This window comes from Citrus sinensis, chromosome 9, assembly GCF_022201045.2.
Source record: "Citrus sinensis cultivar Valencia sweet orange chromosome 9, DVS_A1.0, whole genome shotgun sequence".
Lineage (NCBI taxonomy): Eukaryota > Viridiplantae > Streptophyta > Magnoliopsida > Sapindales > Rutaceae > Citrus > Citrus sinensis.
In genome coordinates this window covers 11,146,271-11,170,901 of record NC_068564.1, presented here as the reverse complement: position 1 = coordinate 11,170,901, position 24,631 = coordinate 11,146,271, and the positions used below count along the sequence as shown (strand labels likewise).

The 24,631-nt window shown below is 32.4% G+C and overlaps 1 protein-coding gene across 1 annotated transcript; it reads right to left on the bottom strand.

The window, feature by feature from the left end:
• Window positions 1-19,165: 19,165 nt before the first annotated feature.
• On the bottom strand, window positions 19,166-20,145 carry LOC102609927 (probable calcium-binding protein CML36). Its single transcript, XM_006491503.4, has one exon. The coding sequence runs from the start codon at window positions 19,963-19,965 to the stop codon at window positions 19,300-19,302; it is 666 nt and encodes a 221-aa protein (XP_006491566.2). The 5' UTR covers window positions 19,966-20,145; the 3' UTR covers window positions 19,166-19,299.
• Between the last annotated feature and the right edge of the window lie 4,486 nt (window positions 20,146-24,631).

The window sequence follows — 24,631 nt, the reverse complement described above, 5'->3', positions numbered from 1 at the left end:
CAGTCACATGCTCCAAAGTAAGACACCTCAAAAAAATTGAAGGATCAAGGAAGCTTCACAATACCATATTCCATTGGAACTAGGTATAATGGCAGAGCACTCTGTGATTTGGGAGCTAGTATTAATCTGATGCCATTATCTATATTTAAGCAGTTATGAGTAGGAGAATGCAGGCAAACAACAGTCACTCTGCAATTAGCTGACAGATCTCATGCATATCTTGAAGGAAAATTTGATGATGTACTGGTGAAGGCTGACAAATTCATCTTTCCAGTGGACTTCATTGTTTTAGACTTTGAGGGTGATAAAGAAGTACCCATTATACTTGGAAGATCTTTTCTAGCAATCGGGAAGACGCTGATGGATGTGCAGAAATGAGAATTAACAATGAGGGTGAATGATCAACAAGTCACATTCAATGTATTAGAGGGTATGAAGAACCCTGATGAGGCAGAAGATTGTAATTTCCTGAAAGTTGTGGATTTTGTTGTAGCAGACAGAATCGACAAATGTTGTAGTAATGAGATCATCAAAGTTGCCAATTTTGAGAACTTTGAAGAAGTTGTTGCAGCAAATCAAATAGATTAGATGGAAGAAAAGGAATCTAACAGACATAGCAAATTTGTTGAACATCTAAATCTTTTAGACAGGGAAGTAAAAACACATTTACCATCTATTGAATCACCTTCTATTCTTGAATTAAAATTATTAACCTCACATTTGAAATATGCTTATCTTGATCAAAACAACACACTCCCTATAATCATTTCATCTACCTTAGATGTAGGTCAAGAACAGAGTCTGGTAGATGTGCTTGGGAAATACAGAAAAGCAATTGGATGGACTATGGCAGACATTAAAGGGAATATGGATCAGCCATTCCATATGCATGCACAAAATTCTATTAGAAGACTGCTACAGTAATTCAGTGGAACAACAGAGAATGTTGAACCCCATTATGAAGGAAGTTGTGAAGAAAGAAATCATCAAATTGTTGGATGCTAGAATCATATACTCGATATCAGACAGTTTATGGGTAAGCCCAGTTCAATGTGTTCCAAAGAAGGGAGAAATAACAGTGATAGCAAATGAGAAGAATGAACTTATTCCCACAAGAACAGTTACCGGATGGAGGGTATGTATGGATTATAGGAAGCTCAATATAGCTACTCGAAAGGATCACTTCCCACTTCTATTCATAGATCAAATGTTAGACATACTTGCTTGAAAAAAATACTATTGTTTCTTATATGGGTATTCAGGCTACAACCAAATTACTATAACTCCATAGGATCAGGAAAAAACTACATTTACCTATTCTTATGGAACTTTTGCCTTCAGAATGATGCATTTTGGCTTGTACAATGCTCCAGCAACTTTTCAAAGATGTATGATGTCTATTTTTTCTGATATGGTAGAGAAAACATTGGAAGTTTTCATGGATGATTTCTCAGTTTTTGGAGAGACATATACTAACTGTTTACACAACTTGGAAGAAGTTCTTAAAAGATGTGAAATGACCAACTTAGTACTCAATTGGGAAAAATGTAATTTCATGGTGCAAGAAGGCTTAGTATTGTGTCATAAGGTGTCCAAGAATGGTATTGAGGTAAATAAAGCAAAGATAAAAGTGATAGACAAACTGCCACCTCCCACTTAAATCAAGGGGATTAGAAGTTTTTTAGGGCATGCTGGGTTTTACAAAAGATTCATAAAAGACTTCTCCAAGGTAGCTAAACCATTATTCTCAATGCTAGAACGTGACAAGCCTTTTCATTTTGATAAAGATTGTCTTCAAGTCTTTGGAGAATTAAATAAAACTTTGATCACTACACCAGTGGTTATATTCTCATTACTAGAAGCAGACACAAGCGCATTGACAAAAAAATACATCACTGAAATTTTTCCTGATAAACAACTGTTAGTAGTACGATAAGCACAGATGCTGCAGCAATCAGGACCTCCATGGTAAGCAGATTTTGCTAACTACTTAGTAAGTGGATTACTACCACCTGAGTTAAAGTTCCAGCAAAAAAAGAAATTTCTTCACGATGTTAGAAGTACCAGTGGAATGACCCATATTTGTATAAGTTATGTTCAGATCAAGTCATACGAAGATGTGCTTCAGAGGAAGAAATTCCTCACATACTAGATTCTTGACATGCTGCAGCATATGGAGGACATTTTGGTGGACACAGAACAGCTGCCAAGGTTCTGCAATCAGGTTATTACTGGCATTCTATTTTTAAAGATGTTTATGAGTTTGCTAAATGTTGTGACAGGTGTCAAAGAACAGGAAACATAACTCAAATACATGAAATGCCATTGACAAATATTCTGGAGATGGAGATTTTTGATGCATGGGGAATAGATTTCATGAATCCTTCTCCACCATCCTTTGGGAACCTATATATCCTGGTTGCTGTAGATTATGTCTCCAAATGGGTAGAAGCTACATCATTGCCGACTAATGATGCTAGAGCAGTAGTGGAATTTAAAATATTTGGACTTCTGAAGAACTATTTCGACTACTATGAAATTTTGACTCGTTTTTTACCAAATGATTTGTTAAATCACGTTCTCAAACACTCATAAACTAACTAGACAAGGAAAGAAAAAAAATAAAATACAATAAAATAAAATAAACCAATGATAATGAAAATAAACGGAATTTAAAAATAAAAGAAATCAAACAACCAAATAATGAATTTAAAGACATAATTTTTTTGTTTTTATTTAAAAAATAAAATAAAAGACAACCTAAATTATAACTAGTGGAAGAATCAAATCAACCTAGATTAAACTGACTTTCATGCATAATTCCCGGCAACGGCGCCAAAAACTTGTGAAAATTTTAATATATTCACAAGCGCATGAATCTAGAAATAGAATAGTGGTAACGAGATCGATCCCACATAGATTATTATAAATTGAAAAGTCTAATTTAAATCTAAAATTAATATTAATCCTAATCCAGTTGAGCAAATTGAGTTTTAAAAGAAATTAAACTAAGAAAACAATTAAAGCAAATGAGAAATCAATAAGACAAAAATTACCAAGGTTTCAGAATCCACCACTAGTCAATTAGTAATTATTTAATTATTAATTAATCCCTAATTTTATAATGACAATTCAAAATCAATCTATGTCATCTCATGGATATAACAATTAAGCCCAAATAAAATTAATCTTGTGTAAGCTCTTTTTCTGCTTAATAGTATGATATCTAAGAATCTCATGTAAACATCTTGAATAATAAAGAGTCAAAGTTTTCCTAAGCACTCTATGTAAACAATTTAATGAAAGACATAGAATCAAAAATAATCATATACAAACTTTATAGATCTAAGCATAGATCCTAACAATCAATAATGCATGACAGAATTGATGAAAAGATTCTAATAACATCCAATTAATCATGTGAAATAAAAACCATAATCATTAAAGCACACATGTAGGGTATTAATTAAATACAAAGATAATTATTTCATAGAATAGGGTTTCATCCTTAACCTCAGTATAAGAAAATTAACTAGACATACTTGAATTGGGAGCAACAAAATTAATAAAAACAGCCATGGAGAAGCCGAACTGTTGCTGCTCTTCCTTGCCGAATCGCGTCTGCGTTTCTTTTCTCCTCCTCTGGTGGCTCCTCTTTTCGAAAGCCAAAGTTCGGCTTTTATAGTTGGCTCAAATCCTTGTCAGGTTTTGAATGCAAATAAACTGTCTCACACAAGCTAACACTCAGCCCACTTATGCAAAGCCCAAATCAATCTTCATTTAATTCTCATGTGCTGGCAAAGCGTTTAATTTGTTTTGGCTTCACTCACATGCACTCCTTTTCCACTATGAAAGCCAAGTGCGAGTCCCTTCAAATTGCTTTCCATCACTTTATCTTCTTTGTCCGCATGTGGATGACGAATGCATTTATTGAGTTCAGTTTCCTTGGCTTGAATTAACATGCATATAAGCAAAATTGCTTCCAAGTTAATTAATCTTTAATACTCACAAATTGAACTCCTTTATGCTCTTTTTATCCATAATCTCCAATTAATTCCCTATTCAATAAAACAATTCAATTAATTAAAAATAACAAATAAATATAACTAGCAATTATTTAATTAAGGGTAAAATATGTATATATTATATGCCCATCACATGACAAACATATCCAACACAGAAAATTAATCCCTGGTCGACTAATACTGCCCCATAATACAAGGCTAAGATTGTTTTCAAGAAAACTGAAATCTCAATGGTCTGGACCATTCAAGCTGCTCAGAATTTACCCTCATGGGGCTGTTGATCTCTTAAATGAAAAGACAGGCCAAGAATTCAAAGTCAATGGGCATAGCATTAGGCATTACATACATTTAGCTGCAGATTATTCAAAGGAGGTCTTACTCCTTAAAGAACCAAGTGCATGAGTACTCAAGTGAGGTCAGGCTGAAGGACCTAAAACAAGCGCTCAATGGGAGGCAACCCATTTCGGAGGCAATCACTTCAAATAAGAAGGATCCTCCTTGGTTTTGTTAAATGTTTTTCCTTTTATTTTATTTTATTCTACTTTATTTTTACTTCCCTTATTTAGGATTGTTTAACTTTTATTTGTTGTCTTTTATGATTGTTTTATCTTTAACTTAGGATTGGTTTTATTTATTTTTGAATTTCTTAAGAGAAATGTATGTGACATTTGGATTCCATACTAACAATTGGGGTTGCATTGTTAACAGAGTACAGTGGCAAGCCAAGTGTCAACAGCTATTAGAGAAAAGTATGTAACCGTTGCTAGAGCAAGCAATTGGGTGCTGTAGTCACGACTCCAATACTTTTTAACTCATTCTTCTCATTTTACTCACAGGCAAATTACTATCGAATTCTTACTGCTCTAGCAATTCTTCTCATTTTACTCACAGGCAAATTACCATTGAATTCTTACTGCTCTGGCAATGCCAAGCTACAAAAGGACAGCCAGCCAACTAAAAGATCCTTCACGATTCCAAAGTTACCATGCAGAAGAAAAATACGAAGAATTCATTGAACCATTCAAGATTCTGGAAGAAAAAGGGTTTCAATTCCCACCCCAACCCACAGGAATTGTGCAATCCCTATACAATGTTGTAGCAAAGCGTGGGTGGCTAGAGTTTTGTGACCACCCTCGAGACCATGTGCTGCATGTAGCGAAAGAATTTTACGCCAATTTGGTAAGCCATGGTCAGCAGAACATTTGGTTAAGAAACGCGTTTGTTCCATTAGATTCTCGAGTTATAAACGCCTTTTATAATTTACCTACTGAAATAAATTGCGAGTATGCCAAGTTGCTTGTCAAATTAAACCCGCAAAGATGGAACAAAATTTTTAAGACACTCACAGTAGAGGGTGCATCATGGGTTAATGAGGAAGGGCGGGTAATTAACATAATAGATTTAAAACCCATTGTAAAGGTGTGGGTGAAATTTCTGAAATCCTAACTTATGCCAACCACCCACACCACTATTGTTTCACAAGAAAGGTTGGTGTTGTCATATGTTATTGTTCGAGGGCTTCCCATACATGTGGGAAGCATTATCAAAAAAGAAATCTGGGACTATGCCATGAAGAACTACAAAGCAGCTGCCTTGCTATTTCCCTCACTCATCACCAGCATCTGTGTAGTATCATGAGTTCGTCTTGATGCAAAAGATGAACATGTCAAGAATAATGGTGCCCTTACTGCACGTACCATCGAGAGAATTGCTGGAGTCACATCTAAACCAGCTGCTGTAATAGGCGTGAGACGAACTATTAGGTTAGAACAGAGAATACAAGCACTGAGCTCCAGCATCACTCAATGTGCTGAAGCTCAGCAAAGGGAAAACGATCGGTTTTGGAGCTATTTACAGCACCTGGAAAGCCACCTGTACCAATTTGATGTATATATGAAAAGTACCCATCAGAATTTCCCTGATGCATTGCTCCAACAGTACAATTTTGACACCAACACTACAGAAGCTCCAACAAAAGTCTGCGCAGAAGCTACTGACACAAACGAACCAAAAGAGGAGGCTGCAGCTGAACCACAAGCAGAGGCCGAGTCAGATATTGCTGACCAATCTGACCAACCTGAGGAAGAGGGTGACAAGTTTGCAACTGACAGTTCACCAACAGAGGCAGAAAAAAGCACATCATACAAGAAGAGGAAGAAAATGAACCTGAAGAGGAGCCTCTCATTCCAGTCCTTTTTAGGAAGGGCGAGGACAAAGTAATTACCCCCTGCCTCTGACGATGAAGCCGAGCAAGTGGATGCAGAGCTGGAAGCTGCAGCAGCCATAGTCACTCGTACACCCATAGAGACTAAGCAGTTGCTTGATATCATTGCCGCCATCACAGCTGAGGGACATGCAGCTGATGCCCCGACTCAAGCCCATCCACAGAAAACTCCCAGTAAACTTATTCGTGCCAGTCCTCGAGGACCCAGCAAAAGAAAGGGAGAAACCTCTTGCAGCGTTGCTGCAGCAGCCTCACCAGAACCAAAAAGGACCAGATCTGTGTCAACCAAGCAAGCTGCCCCAACTGCAACTCCTCCCACCAGCCCATTGCAGAAGAAGCAACAGACGTTGTCAGCTACCTCCCCGCAAGAATCCCCTAAGGATAAGCTGCGAAGTGCATCCAAAAAGCGCTGAAGTCCCTACATCATGTTGCAGCAGTGTCCAAACAACAAGTGAATATCCCATTCATGCTAGTCATTTTAATTAGTTCTGAACAACTTTTCTTTCGTTATGTTTTCATTTTCTGATTCATTCTACATGTCTTTGTCTGGTTATGTGGTTTTATTTTGTATGCTTGTGAGGACACAGCACCATTTAAGTTTGGGGGGGTTGTGTTTCTGTGTGTGTGTTTATGTTTGTGTTGTGTGAAGCTTTGTTATCTAATATTTGTGTATGGATTTGAAAATGTAATGAAGATAAAATGAGTGTTATTCAGTATTTATGAAAATGCCAAGTAGAGAAAGTTATAGATGGAAGTTGAAATTCTATCCTGACACTTAAACTTTGATTCGGTTTTATGAGGATGCTGTAGCAAAGCTAAGAAATCAAAAAGGAGCAGAATATCTCAAGTTAGGGGGAAACGTTTGGTTAAATTATGCTCATTATGAATTGAATTTGGCTCCAATGGCTCAAGTTGTTAAGTAACTAGGGCTGAGTATGTACCCCATATGCAAATTTGAGTCCAAAAGCAACGAGAGTTATGAGCAGTGTTGTAGCATCTATGTTGACTAAAAAAAAAAGTGAGACAGAAATAGGAAGTCATCTATCTAGGATATTGAGTAATCAAGTCTGTTCATAAGCCTCATGTTCAACCTTGAGTTAAAAGATATCTTTAGATAAGATTATATTACAGATATTGCTACAGCAACTCTGATCTGTGCATTGATTGAGTAACTAGATGTCATCATTACAAATGATTGACATTCACATGAAAGATGAATGTTGCAGTAAAGAGGGATGAGTACTCTTAAGTTTTCATTCTTATTAGAGTAGTTTATGTGATTTCTGCTACCCCATATGTGAATAAACTTTTGCTACCTCTGAATTACATGCAATCTTTTGGTAATGTTGTAGCGTCTCTAGAATTTAATCAAAGCAGCACACACACACTTTGGACAGAAGGAAACTTAACTCTAGAACTGAACTACTACAATTATTTTGCATGATTAAGATTGTGATCTAAAGGTTGAAGAATCCTTGTAAATTTGATGACAGAGCTAAGTTATTTGTTGCATGTTGTGTGCATGAAGTGTTAGAATGTTGTCATTACTTGAGGACAAGTAACGGTTTAAGTTTGGGGGTGTGATAACTCTATGAAATGAGAGTTATTATGGCAATTCAAGACTTAAATCAAGACCACTTAGAGAGTAAATAATGTGTTTTTCTTATATTTTTGTTACGTTTTGCATAAACATCCATTTTAGTTTAGTCTTAATAAGTTTTACTTGATTTAAAGTAATTTGTGCTCAAAACATATGCATAATTGTAGGTTTTCATAAGTTTATAATCCATGAAGGGATGCTTAGGCAACAAGCTAGCAAAAAGGAGAAAGAATATAGCAACAAAAGAAGTGAAACAAAACCTGGAACAGTGCAGTGTTATAGTCGTTGCTGGAGCAACCATTGTTGTAGCAATCCTGGAACAACGATAGAGAAAACTTAGCGCAGGATATCTGCAGAATTGCGATCTGCAGTTTTCTAATTTGACTCATACACGCCCTAGGTTTTTGTTTACCCTAGATTTCAGTTATAAAAAGGGGCGCGCATCACATAAAACGGGGGCAAGGAATTAACATTGAAAAAGATTAAGAGGAAAAGAAGAAAAACAATCAGAATTGAAGGGAACCGATGCTGCATCCTTGAAGAATCCAGCAAAGTTATCTAGATTCAATCTTTGTCATTCTCACTTGTTCTTCTCTCACTCTTTGATTGAACCAATGTATTTCATGACCAATATTTTGTTGTTTGTTTTTCTCTGTCAAAGTATGAACTAAACTTGTTATAGTTGAGTGACAAACAATCTAAATAGGTTTTTGACTGTTCTTATGAGTTGCTACATAATTGCTATAGCATTTTACTCTAGTAATTATTATTATAACTGTTATTTCTGTTTACCACCCATTTAATGGTTCAAGTTAAAATAGAGTCGCAAAAGGGCATGTCTTAGTGGATATTATTAGAGTAATACTTGATCTTAATTTGAGTTTCCTGGATTAAGTTTATCTTGAATCCCATAAGGGCTATACTTGAAATTAAGATTTGTGAAAAACTAGACATAGGTACTCACCTTGTAGGGTGGAGAGAATAGATGTTCATAACGTCATGCCGTAAGTAAAATAGCAACTGGTCATTGCTAAGTTACTTAAAGGTATGAGAATTCCAACACGCAACAGCTGAGAGTGCATAATAATTATGCCCAGTGCTGTAGAAATTGTTGTAGCAACTAGTGCTAATTTGATGAAAAACAGTCAACCCATAAAGAGAGTTTGATCATTAAACTACCCTATTCTCATTTGATTCCTCTACGCAATTTATTAATTCATTTCATTTCTGCATTTATTTATTTTCTTTCCTTACAATTATCAATTTTGGTAGTAATCAACTTTCAATTTGTTCATCTTGACATAAAGGTATATTGCACTATTGTGATTGCTGTAACATTTCTAATAACATCAATCCCTGTGGAGACAATCTTAAATACTCATCACTTTATTACTTGTTGTGTACACTTGTACATTGGCATCAATAGCAATTGATTGAAAATTAACCAACACAAAGCATCCACTATCTCTTCAGTTGTAAACAACTCTTCCAGTTGGGTATTCATCTATGGGGTCACCTTTGGTTGTATCCCTGTTAAAACATCTTGAACCTGAACATGGCTTGGATTGGAAGTTCTGAATAAACTCTGAAAATATTCACAAAACTCTCTTTTGATATTATCTTGGTTATCTAGCCATTTCTCTTGATTATCTTCAATCTCCCAAATTTTATTTTTCCTTCTACGAGCCGAAGCTTTAACAAGAAAGAATGTGGTGTTTTTGTCACCTTCTCTTAGCCTGTCAGCCCTTGATCTTTGTTTCCAGTATATCTCCTCATCCATTAACATGTTGCTTATCTAGTTTTCCAACTTCCTAATATGCATCTCATCTATATCATGGCCTTTGCTTTGTTTTGCATCCTTAAGCTGATCAATTAGCTCGTTTTGCTTCTTCTCCCTACCCTTAAATTATGAGTTACTCCAAATTTTGAGTTTAACTAGAGAGCTTTTAGCTAACTTCTGGAATTACTGCACTAGATTTTCCTTAGTACTCCCCCCAAACTTTGTTCATTCATCCTTTACAATGTTCTTGCAATCTTCATATGAACTCCACATGTCTTCATAGTAATCTCGGCTGAAAGATTTCCTCATATAGCTTATGTCTTTGCTTCTTTCTTTCACCTCCATTAGGTTTGGGTAATGATTTGAGACCCAATTCATTAGATTTGTTATTATTGAGTCTTGAAATTTGTCCCTCCAATCTTTATTGCATAAAAACCTATCTAATCTTTCCTCGATGAAATTGGGGCCATATCTTATATTCAACCATGAAAATTGGTATTCACTATAGCCAATATCCATCAAATTGCATGCCTCAACAGCTTCTTTAAACTTAGCCACCATATTTAAGTTTGTCACTGCCCCCTGATTTCTCATGTAGGTACATTACCTCATTAAAGTCTCTAAAGCAACACTAAGGATAAAAGAAGATACCTGCCAACCTCTCCAGGAGTGTCCAAGTGTGATGTTTCTTATTTGTTTCCAGATGGCCATATACCCATGTGCAACGCTACACCTTTCCACTATCATTATATACCAAAGCATCAATTTGGTGATGGCTATAAGACTTTATTTCAATATTGTCCTTTGCATTCCAAAATAGGGCTAGTCCTCCTTTCATTGCATTTCTGTCAACCGCAAAACAGTACTCAAAATTAAAATTCCTACATTCTACAGAAACCTGCTTGGCCAGCATTTTAGTTTAACAACAAAAAAATATATATGGCTTATGCAGGTAGAGAACTTTCTTCATGGCTGGGCGCGTTCGAGTCTTCCCTAAACCTCGAACGTTCCAACTTAGGATCTTTATGATTCCCAACGGGACCTAGGGGATGTCTTCCTCCATTTTCTCCAAGTCCACCACTGTATCATGCTCTGTATTAAGTAGTTTCAGTTGAAGGTTAACTTTAAAAGAGCTGGAGAAGTTCCCACTGTTTGATTTCTTTAAGGGGTTGAATATTCTTTTACATTTACTTTCAGGGTTAGGCCATATCAACTCATTGTTTGGTCTTTTTATACTCAAAAGCTCATTTGCACTCCTTATTTCTCCTCTTGAAAATCTTTCTTATTTTTTTCCATTTTCTGGTCTTGGCCGAGGTTTGACTTTGTTTGGCCCGTTATCCACTTCTTCTTCATCTGACGTGGGTTGATCCTTATTTAAATTAGTTTAGTTATCCTCTTTAGTAGCATTTTCCCTCCAATTTTCATTTACCGCTTGTGGGCTCTTGTTTCTAGAGCTGCTATCACTACCAACCCTCCTACTCTGCACCTTGCTACTGTCATTGCCCAAGGTCTGACTTTCTACTTGTGGATTTCCATTTGGGTCCTTGTCTAGTTTAAGTGGTTTTCTTGTAGTAATAGGCTCTTGACTTGTGACCCCTAGTGCACCTTTGTTCTCCTTCTCATTGTCCATGGTGCTTGAATGTAGTCTTTGAGAAACATCGAATTTGGCTGACTCTGATGCGGTTTTGGGACATTGACTACTGCATCACTTCCTTTGACTTGGATTTGTTCATGAATGTCTTTCTCCTTCATTCGGTTTAGCTTCACCCTTTCTTATTGTGACATTACTCGAATCCACCCTCCATGTGGTAACTCTTCTTTTGGCTGGCCCTTATACTTCAAGCATTCCCTGTACTGATGGCCAATATGAGCACAACAAAAACAAAAGTCTAGTAGATTTTCATATAGCACTGGCATTCGAATTTTGGCCCCATTTATTTGCACAAATACTACCTTCTTCAAGGGTTGAGTGACATTTATGGAAATCCTAACTCGGGCAAATTGGCCTATACACTCCCCTATATCATCTGTTTCAATTTCCTATACCTTGCCAATCGTTTTCCCCACCTTTGTAATAACATCTTTATTCATGCACATGATGCATAAATTATGAATCTGTACCCAAAATGATATGTACATAAAGGATTGTTTCTTTGTATTACCAAGATTCTTTTTTTCTCCTCCTCTGAGCCGAACTTGAATAAGAATATATTTTCACCCATGCTTTCTACCTTTACTTCCTTAATTGTTCTCCATACTTGTTGAATAGTTATTTTTAAATCTTCATATTGACTCCTCTTGTGTGTAAAATTTTTCTCACCAAACAATTTGCAGCAGTTCTCTCTCTTTTAATCTTCATTCTTCCCATGAATGTTACTATATCCTCTTCTTCCTCTTTTAACGCAATTGCTTAGCACTTTTTGATTAATCCCTTTGCATCCATTCCTGAAACTAGTTGATTGCCTTTCAACAGTAATAGCTTACCACTACTCCTGCTGAGACTATATCTAAACCAACCTTAACCTTGGTTGTCCTCTTTCTTTTTGTTTGACGCTTGCTATCTGTAAATGGGGAGAAAAGTAAATGAAGATTAAGAAAAGAGAAGAAAAGAAGACTAGAAAAAGAAAAAGAAAAGAAAACACCCAATCCAGGAGTGACTAAGATTAAGCCATGACGGCATCAGACAACTTTCATTCAAACACTTTTTTCAGAGAAAAATGTGTTGTAGAAGAAAGAAAAACTTTTTAATAATTGCCAAGGTTCCTTCATTAATCATGTAAATTTAGCTACCACAAGACTGACAAATAATCTAGTGAGAAATCCATTATCAATTTACACAAAAGCTTTGTCAAGAAACTGATAAATGTAAATATGTCCCTTATTTAAACACTTTGATCTCAATCACCTTTGAGTCCCTCATTTCCTGCAGATATCCCCATATTTATTTTATTTTTTAATACTATTATACAGGACTGTTACTGATATTACATCAGATATTACAATTAATATTTACAAACAGATTATACAACTGAGACCTTCTTCGTAGCATGTACTCCTCTAAAGCGCTATCTAGATTCTTTAAATCCTCTCTAATATTTTAAGACTGTCCACTCCACTCATATTTCGAAAGAAATAAACTAGCTCCACTTAATTATTTAATAATCGAAGAAAAACTGAAATTAACCTCCATAATACTTTTATAAATGCTCGAACTCTTACACTCAACATTGTAAGTATAATGATGCTCCCACCGGACCAAAAGCCCATTGATAATGTCCCCATATTTGTTGAGCAAGTTTATGAGAACTAGACTAACTTCAAAAAGATTCATTGAAAAATCTATAATACCTTTATTATTGTTGTCTAATTTATTATTCAATGATATCCTATCATTTATTGGCTAATTCCTATAATTTTTTATTTATGAGATAATACATTATTTATGTTACAAATTATAATCTTTGGACTTGTCTATGGTACAAATTCTGTAACAAACATCTCTCGTCATCCCACCATCCGATCTTCTATTGTTTAGTTTCTCCCTCCACATCCAACCACATCCAACGGATGATGCTGCAGTTGTAGCTTACAGATTCTGTCAAGTCCATAATCTTTGCCATTCACTGAAAGCAATCAAATGTGAAAGTGACCAATTGTTTTCTACCTTGACTGTGATTGAGAGTGTAGGTTACGGCAGACATAAGAGCTTTCCAAGACTCAACCCCAAAAGATCAAGTACAATTATTTGTTTATTCAAATTAATGCCTCGGCATTCGGGCGTTGAGGTGGGAAAGTTGGAAATTGAACAACGTCTATTTTACTTTTTTGAAAATAAAGAAACACCGATTCGTTACATCACAAAAATAGCACAATTCCGATAAATTTATAACAAGAAATTAAATCGATTTTAGTAAATAATTGGACACATATTTTGATGCAATAATAATTTTTTTTTTCTTTTGAGAAGAATTTAACAAATATTTGTTTTTGTAATCAAAAGTTTAGGTTCAAGCAGTAATATGATGGACATATTGAAACTTTTAAATTCATAGAGTTACAAAATTGATGTGCCCCTACAATAACGTGGTCGGACCAATTTATTAGAAATATTTAAAATGATCCTATATTTATAAAATATGTACACCTAATAACATAGAATTGATCCTATATTTATGAAAAATGAATGAGTTATTAAAAATTAATTAATTGATCAATAACAAAAAGGGTAATTTTTAAAAACCTCCCTTGAGGTTTGGGTTTGTTGCAAGTAGATGGCGAGAATTGGTTTATTTATAAAAAACCCTCTACCGTCAGTTAATTTTAACATTGACCGTTAGTTGACCGTGCAAAGACAATATTACCCTTAATAATAGTTTATAAACGAAAATAACTAAAAAAAACCAAAATTATTAGCGCGAAAAGCACAAACCTTATTTTTTAACAATTTTATCCTTGTCAATTCTAAAATTTTACAATATCATAGGTAAAGATTATGACTATTTCATTTTTAAATTTTTAATTTTATCTTTCTTGTAGGAATTTTAAGAAAATATCAATAATTTAAAGAGGATTTTTTAATTTTATCTTTTTATAGAATTTTAAGAAAATATCAATAATTTTAAGATGGTAAAATAGCTAATAATTTTGATTTTTTTTTAGTTATTTTCGTTTATAAACTATTGTTAAGGGTAATATTGTCTTTGCACGGTCAACTAACGGTCAATGTTAAAATTAACTGACGGTAGAAAATTTTTTACAAATAAATTAATTCTCACCATCTACTTATAACAGACCCACAAACCCAAACCTCATAGATGTTTTTAAAAATTACCCATAACAAAAATGGTTGGATCCATTGATTTTTCTGACTGAGGGGACAGTGAAAGAAGCTTCGAGGAAAGTAGAAAAACTGGAAAAAGTCATGGAGCACACAGCACGACATCAACTAACATTGGAGAAAGCACCCCACCTTATTCCAATAAATAATCTCATTTTCCTTTTTGTCTAATCAATGTTACAATTACAATAATATTATTTACATAGTTGTTATGATGTTATATTATTTTTTACTCAAAGTGATTAAATATATTGTGGTAATCCATTTTATTATTTATGGTTGTGAATTAGGGTATCATATTCTACAATTTAGATGATAATATTTTAATGATTTTTGTTAATTTTTAAATTATTTAACCGTAGCTTTACGAATCATTGAATATCTGGACTGTAAGCAGACCCATTATCTATTTATCTATTACTAACAAGTTGATGTTTACAGCATGTGTCAAGTTATGATACGTCAGATATCATATGAGTTAAAATAAATATTAAAAAAAAAACATAATTCAAATCAAAATTAATATTTAAAAAATTGATGTGTCGTGGTATGCATTGCCATGTTCGAATTAAAGAAGAGAAGTAGAAAAGCCATGTTCCTCCTTCCCTGACTTCACGCCAAACCGCCCTTGCTTCCTTGACATTTCTTTTTCAGCTTTCGGACAAATTTTTAATTATGACTTCACCTACCGTATAATTATTATACTAATAAGAAGATCAATAAAAGCAAGGGCAAAAGTATGTTGCAACTGTGATATGGTACCACAGTTGCAATCAGTCATCGAATCTACAGTTATATAATTGCATTAGCTAAATTTAATGGCTGAAAGTAATTGTGGTACCGTATTATTGTTGCAACATAATTGGACCATAAAAGCAAACTCCGAAGTCCTAGTAGGCACCTCCTCCATTTATTCTTGAAGTCCACTTTTTTTTTTCTTGTGGGGTGTGTGTATTATGAAGTTACGGTGGTTGATTTTTTTTTAAATTCTTAGAAGTAAATCCGAATTTGTGGACAAAATATAATAATTATTTCAAATTATAAATTTTCCTATCTAATTACTTGTCATGAAAAATAATGTTTATCATGATAAAGTCATTTTACATAATTCATAAATAATGATACGCACCAATCATTTATTTATGAAGGGAAAAAAAAACATATATTGCGTTTGTTGTATTTGCAATAATAAAATTTAATCTTCCTTCTATAAAATTTAGCATCCATTTAGGATTTCTTTTGAGAATACGAAAAGTGATTTTAAAAAGTTTAAAGTTAATTTTGATTTGTAGTGAATTTTGTTAAGAATCACCTATGACAAAATCGCAAAATCACCTCATCCCATAGTATATTTTGAAAAGCAAAGAATGAGTAATTTAAAAGCAATTTCATATGTATTCATATAATTATTTTTGTAAGGCGTTTACCAATTGGCAATCGAAATGCGCTGAAATCAGAATAGGTTGGAATGGGAATCATAATAAGCTCTTTACTTGAGTTGTGAAAATCAGAACTGAAATGTGTTGAACTCTCATTAATTTGTTTAATTTATCTAAGAATTGGAATAATAATAATTGTTGTTGTCATTTTTATTTTATTATTATTAGTATTATTATTATTATTATTATTATTATTATTATTATTATTATTATTATTATTATTATTATTATCTAAAAAATATTGTTATTAATGATCATAGAATAAGAATAATAACAATAACAATAACATGATAGTATTTTAATTGCGAACAAAAGTGAAATTATAAAATTTGAGTGGGGTAAAATTGTGTATTTAAGAAATTTAGAATCAAATTTCTATTCTTTAATCTCAAAAATATGTGGGTTCACATGTTTTATTTTCATCACAAGTAAACATAATCATCATTCTCATTCTAAATGCTAATTCCCCAATCCCACATTTATACTTAATACAATGCAATAAAATTTAATCTTCCTTCTATAACTTGAGAATCAGTTTTATAGTTAATGAAATTTCTTATATATCCTCAAATATATTATAAAAAATTAAAATTATCGTTATGCAATTAAGAAATAAAATTATTAAATTTAGAGAAATTATTATTATTATCAATTATATTGAAAAAAATAGAATTAATAAAATAAAAATATATATTTTAGTTATCAATTATTATTATGTACACATAAAAAAATATATACATGACTACAAATATATAAAATTATAAATAAATTTTATTTAACATTATATTTATTTCAGTCATTTATATTTTTATAGCAGATTTACCAAACATATAAAATTATTTTTAAAAATAAATTTTACTAAGTTTTTAACCAATTCTCTCTATCATTGATTATTTTTACAGTACAACTAGTAATAATAATTTTTAAAGTTATAACATTACCAAATTAGTACTTAATCATCTCAGAAATAAGTACAAATTAATGATTTAATTTTTATTATTCTTTTTTCTTTTAAATTACATGAGACTCTTATTCATATTACAACTAAGAGATCACTATTGATGCCTACTATACTCCCAATAAGCCAAAGATTTTTATTGCTCTTATTAGTTAATGATGGTGATGATAACTTAGCGTGAGATGGAAGTTACAATGTTATATTTGAAACAAATAATAACAATAATAATGATGGAATTTCGGATCCATAACGTCTACCATAAGCTGCAAAATAACGATAAGAAAATTTAAGTTTGTGTCAGGAGAAAATTAAAAACATGCAATGTGTAAGACATTCTTGTGTACACATTCTTGTGACCAAGCAGGCTTTACTTTGAATATTATGCGATTAAATTTTATATATATATATATATATATATATATATATATATATATATATAAACATATGTATATATTAACGTGCGTGGACGGGAATCTTGAATTGTATTATTACTAAAATGACTTTATCGAAAGCGATGCCTTGCAACTATCGAAGTGATTGAAAGCGACATGCTTCTTTATCAATTATTATTATGCGCCAAATGTCAGATTATTTATCAATATTTTATGCATTTTAACTTACGTTAAGTAATTAAATTTCTAATCACCAAATTGCCCGTTCTGAGTTCTGACAAATAAGTGATTAAAAATCAAATTACCTCCACATATTAGTGATATCACTTTTAGAAAGTTTGTTCATACCAATTTTAATTACAAATTAATGTGTCATCATTAATCATTACTAAAAAAATATCTATGTTCTCAAAATATACATAGAGATTAGAATGCAGAGAGATAAAAATACAACAAAAATATGTGAGAGTAGCTTCATCTCAAAAAGAAGATGCGCATGTAACAATTGGGCTTACATATAATAAACACAACCTGACTACACCATGCAAAAATAAACAACAAATATTCATTACATTTCTTGATTTGGGTAGAAAAAATTCTCTGTAGGTTTAGAGATCCATGGAGAAATCTATTTTAAATGATAAAAGAAAAAAATGAAAAAGAAAAAGAAATAAGAGTTCTCACTGCCGTGGCTTGATAAAAAAGAAGAGCTCATGGAGAAAAAAAGTTCATATGAATCTAAAAATTATCATTTGTGCAACCAAATAACCAATATTATTGTTTGAGAAGTACAATTTAACGATCAGAGAGCTGGCAACAAAGTTGCGAAATAAAATTTTACTAAAATTTCTATGATTTTCATTTTGAGGGTGCTGGGTTGTGAGAGCCAAAGCAGTTGGGTGTGATAACGCAGCACTTCCACCAAAACGGAACTTTAATTGGGTTGTCCTCTCCTTTAAGATTGCATTAATTGAAGTTGGCCCTTACAATTTCCTCACAATGTGACATTGATACTAGGTTGGTATCGAAACAAGGTGGATCGAGATTTGCTCTTAATTATCAATAGGGACAAAAAAAATATCTTGAATCTCGTTCAGAACAGTAAATTAGGATAAAAAAATGTGTCAATTTCAATTTGATTAGAATTTTAAACTGTCTCGGATGATACGAGTTTTATGTTATACGCAGTAGATTTGTCATAAACATATCATATAAATATAATCAACATATCATATTTATTATTTATCAAAGTGACTTATCATACAAATATAACTGTCATGTTATCGAACGAACTTGTCATACATTTTTTAAAAACCCAAATTTTAGAACATTTAGGATCTTAGTTGAAATTTCCAAACTCCCAAATCTTCGGATAGTTAATTAGGATTAATTTGAGTACCAAACCTTAATACGAATAATAAATCAAAACAATATTTTGCACCAAATCCCACTCTAAACAACCAGGAATCTAAATTCCGGTAAGAATTCAAGAAATTCTACCACCCCTCGTTGATACAAAGTTACAAATTTAATAATCACCGATTTGAGTTACCAATATTTTAAAAAAAAAATTACTTTTTATAAATCGCTGTTGTTGCCCACGATTGCTGATAACTACTTAAAGCCTTTATTTAATTCACTACAGTCAGTAAAACTAATTTCTCACAACCATTGTTAGTGCTCAACTCAATCTTATCAAACACAGTGGCGCCGGCACATCCTCCGAATCGTGCCTAAAATAAGTCCACAAAATCTTTAAAATATCATTATCATGAAAGCAACAATCACCCAATCTCTCGATGTGATCAACTGATCGCTGATCAAAATTATTCTTATGCGCCAAATAACAATAATAATAAAAATAAAAGAAAAATAAAACATTAGCAAATATATATAAATAATAATAATAATAATCAAGGAAAAAATTAACCGACTTTGGTTTTATACGATCAAGAGGAGGAAACATAATCACATGATCATCATTATCATCACGGGGTGTTTTAAAAACATATTGATTTATGTATAGATAACAATATAATCACGATCATCTCTGCAACTCCATCATCCTTGAAAAGTCCTCGAAGCAGACGAACCCATCCCCGTTTTTATCCACCAGCGCTATCATGCCCCGGCAGTCGTCTAACGTGCACAGCTCGTCCCCTAATTTGGTGAAAACACCGAACAACTCCTCGGCCGTGATCTTACCATCGTGATCCGCGTCAAAGAAGTCAAACGTCTCCTTGAGCTCCGGTTCACAAGCCGGCTCGCAGGACGAGTTCCCGACCCGGCTAATCAGCGCCTCCAAGGGTATATACCCGTCGCCCTCCCGATCCACCTCGCTCAGCATCGACTTGACCTCCTCTTGGGTCGGCGGGTCCGCTCCGAGCCGGATCAAGAGCGCCTCCAGCTCGCTTCTCAACACCACCCCGTCGTTGTCCCTGTCGAGCAACTTACACGCCTGGACGAGCTCGTAGTTCATATCTAGCGAGATATCGGCCGACATGTCGGACCAGTCACCCGATATCTCGTGTAAGACACTCGTTGGCGTCCCGACTCTGTCCGGCGCCGAACCGAGTTTGTTGTGGGTGGACGAGTCGGAGGTAGAGGACGAGCTGAACGATGATGGGTCAGAACGCGAAACGCTGGTCCGGTCCTTCTTGGACTTGGACCGGAAGAGACGTTTCGGGCTGAGCTTCTCGATGAGTTTCATTTCCGAAACGCGAAGAAAGAAAAGACGAATTCGAGTTTCTCGTGAAGGGGAAAAGAGGAAAGAGAAGGAGAAGGGGGAATGAATTGAACGGGAAGGGAGAGGGCGGTTGAGCGTTAAATGGAGGGAGTGTGGGGAGCTCCATTGCAGCTTCCAGGAAATTTCCTACACTCAGCTTTTTAATCTTCGTATTTATATTATTATTATCATTTTTAATTTATTTAGGTAGGGGTAAAAGCGTAATATTAGCAGAAAAGCACTGTTATCTCGATTCTGGGTGGCCTTTTAGCTAATTTTCTCCTTCTTTTTCCAAAAGGCGTTTTTATCGTGAAAGTCATTTGCCTTTTTTGTGTTATAGTGCGAGTGCGACTCAGCGTGACTCACCTAGCGCTAAAGGAGGGAGGCTTTGGTTGGGTCGGATGAACACGTGGCGCTGTTGGATTAGTCTGTTGCGTTGATTGATCGATTCCTGTGTGTGTAGATGGGTAGTTGATGTTTTTTTGTTTCGGATTTTCTTTCCATTGATTGTTGAGATTCTACAGCTGTTTACACGGCAATTTTAGTTGCATTCTGGCTTTTTGAGCATTTTCATTTTATTTTATTTTTATATCTCTTTATTTGATAATTGTTTATAAATTTATCATTGGATAAAATTTTCTGTTTAAATTGCGTTTCGGATAAACGAGAAAGAGTGTTTATAGCTAGTAAAAAACGCAAAAAAAGGAAATTCTAAAATAATTTTTAGGATATTATTCCATATTAGGATGATTCCAAAGTTAACAAAAAATCAACAGAACATGCAATCTAACGGTGAATAAGTTATGGAGTACATTACTTATTTGAGCACCGTTGTCAAACCATATTACCATTAAATATTATTTATGTTATTTGAGAGAAGAAATATTATTTTCAAATTTTATCATTTTGTTATATATATATGAGTGGTTTTTTAATCAGATTCATGGCTGTAAATAAAGTCGCAGATTAATTAAAAGATAAAAATTAATTAATTTTAATACACTACAAGACAAAATATAATACATTAGAGAATGTGTTTATTTTATTTTTTAACTTATCCCTGACTTTAATAAAGTCAGAAATCTCTTATTGAAAAACTATTATATATATATATATATATATATATATATATATATAGCTATGACTAATCAGGATCTTTTAAGATATTTGTAATATAAAAAAAATTAAATTATCATGTATTTGTCTTTCTTTTCTTTTATTTTTCTAGAAATAATATACCTTCTAATGAAAACAAATACTAATTCTACCAAGCCTTTTATTTCATTTTCTTGTAATCCTTGTGTAAACAAGATTTTAATTATAAGAGAAAATAAAGCTTAAAAAATATAAATTTTAGGATGTATTTTAAGTATTAATCGTTGCCACACCATAAGACGAAAAAAGTTGGTCCATTTAGACTTTAAACTTATAATGGTGACGTTCGTAAACCGCTGAGAAATTACTCTACATTTTCTATGAAGACTTATTTTTCTGATTCGATGAATATTGAAATGGTGGCCTCAATTATTGAATATTTATATATTTGGTTTTGAGATTTGGGAAATCTGGCAAGAAAATCATAATAGGAAACGCAATATTTCAATGATAGGCAACAGGTGGTTGGTTCCTCATTTGATCAATGATTGGCAGTGGCTGACATTTTTAGGTACAATACAAGATATACCAACGACAATAATAATGTGGATTCTAATATACTTTTATTGGGATAAATTGGTAATTTCATGTCTTATTTTTATAAGAGTAATTTAATTTTGGGGGAATGATAGTCATGGAAACCTTATTGTTTTAATAAATAATCATATAACTATTTTTTAAATAATTATGCTCAGATGAAAACAATTAGGTCACCATAGTTAAAAGATATGATTGTCTAAATAGGGGTTTAGATCATTGGATTTAGATTCAGAGTTGAGTTGTTTTTTTTTTTTTTCTAGTTTTTTAAAAATATACAATTAATAATTATTAGATAAGAATATAATTAGTTATATATTATTATATATACATGTGTGGCAAAAGATGACCAAGAGTTGAGCACATATTAGTTCAGCACTAGATCTAAATCCCTAGAATATTACTAAAAACAATAGAATTTTCATGATTATTTCGCCAAATCATTGGGCTGTCATCGTCATTTTCCTTTAAACTAATGACAAGATTGTATCTAGTGCATAATTGAACAATTTTAGTTTGATTTGAATTAGATCACTATGGGCCTGATTAGGATTGTTTATGGGAGCACAAAATTGATTTTAAAAAGTTAAAAGTTAATTTTGATATTTGATAAATTTTTTAGAAATCACTTTTAATGAAATTATCTCACTCTACAGCATATATTGAAAAGGAGGGACTAATTTTTCAAAATCTGATTTTGATAAATTTTATACTTAATATAATTTGATATATATCCTCACATATATAATAAAAATCTAAAATTATCCTTATTAATTAGGAAATAAAATCATTAACTTTAAAAATATTATTATTACCAATTATATTGTAATAACAAAATAAAAAAATTGATAATATAAAATATTTATTTTAGTTATTAATTATTATATATACACAATAAAAAATATGTATCTATAAAAGTGTAAATAAATTTCAACAGTATGTTCCATTCAATCATTTATATTCTTACAATAGTTTAAAAGTAAGATTTACCAAATACATATGACTACTTTTAAAAGTTGCAGTATTTTTAAAAATATATTTTAACAAACGTTTGCATGCAGCTAATACCAATTATTTTAGAAGATACAATATTACCAAAATCAGTCCTACATGCAATATAAGCAATTCAAAGTATAAAACATAAAATCTCCTTTTAATTTTACATGTAAACCAACAATACTTTTTCAAACAATTAGTTATCTGTAGTTAAAGATATAATTTGAATTAGATCACAAATTGATTTGGTATAATCATATTATAAATCCGTTAGTGCTAAACAAATTATTATATTCGATAGTGTTAAACAAATTATTACATTAATAAAAATAATGGAAAATTCTAAGATACTGTGATTAAAATTACGACATCAATGTTGTAAAAAACATAAATTTTGTAAATTACACATAAAATTAGTAAGTGAAAAATAAAACAAGAAAATTAATTTAAGAATGGTAATTGGTGTTTTAAAATTAAAAAAAACATATATAAAATTAACAGAAAAAATTGTAGATTAATATTAAAATTTCACTAAACAAAAAAAAATCATTCAATTTAATTAACAAAAAGAAGTCACTCACCAATTAAACAAATAATTGTATTGAAAATAATTGGAATAAGTTTAATTGGACTAGTTTAACCATAAATTCTATATTTATTTTAGGATATTCATAATTTTTTTTTTCATTTTCTATCATAGTATTGTTTACTACACAAGTTAATTAAGCAAAGTTATTTTTCTTGATGTGGATCATGACAAAATAAAATAAAAAGATATTCTTTATTACTAAATATATATGATATATTAATAAAATTAAATCTAATTTTTTGTTTCATACATGCTTCGTGAAGGATGAAATATCACTTGATCTTACAAATAGTTTTGAAAATTTTAAATTGAGTGATATACTGATATTGTGGGTGATAAGGTTAAATTTTTTGACTAAATAGTAAAGTCAACAAAAGTTTCTTTTTTCTTTTAAACAAACAATTATCAAGTAAATTAACTTAAATTTCAAATCATCCTTACAAATTCAATTGTTTATCAAATATTGTACAACTAATCAACTATGCAGCCTAATATATCCCTTAAATTATATAATTAATCTTGGTGGGTTTTGAAATATAAGGAGAAAAATAATTAATTTAATAAAACAACCGGGGAGCGCCTATCGTTTTCTCTAAAATTCTATGGAAAGAGCGTATGTGCTTTTCATGATAAGAAAGTACTGAAAAGTTTTCCTTGTTACTAATTTTCTATGAACTTGCACGACTTCATGTTGATAAAGGGACTTTGTGTTTACAGGGATTTCTGCATAATTTTCGAGAAACCGGGAATCAAAGTTGACCACGATATATCACACTCTTAATTTGAAAATGATCACAAAAAGAATAGTGATTAGTTAAGTATATATCTAAGATCAGTTGTTTAGTTATTGCAAATTTTAGCAGACTTCAAATTGTAGTACTAGTCTTGGAACTAGCCTGTTGATGAAAATATCCTCCCTACTCTTGTGATTATTGTGAATTTCGATAAGGATTCTATTAGGAATTGTTCGATTTCGTCTTTACTTTGACGGGGAATGGAATCAATATAAATAAAGAGATGAAAGAAAGAAAACAAACAAAGAATTCGAAAAAGGGTTCCTAAAAAAGAAATGAAAGAACAAAAATCGTATGAATTTACAAAAATACTGTGTTGTATAATGGATTGAAATTTGAAACTAAAAAAGAGATATTTAAAAAATTTTGATAGTTCAATAATAATATTATTATTGCGCCAATTGGGAGTTCTTAGTTATTTCGGCTGGGCGAATCCTAGTGACGGAATAATTACACCATAATTCATTGGACGATCTTATCATTAAGATGGATTTTCTCAAGATAAGTCTCAGTAGACATATGACTGCCGTGAATGAGCTTTGCGCCTCCAAGCCAGGTTTCTGGATTGAGTTTCAGGTGA

What these genes read in the sequence shown, in the direction of transcription:
- LOC102609927 (XM_006491503.4), bottom strand. Translation starts at nt 19,965, where the DNA reads ATGAAACTCATCGAGAAGCTCAGCCCGAAACGTCTCTTCCGGTCCAAG.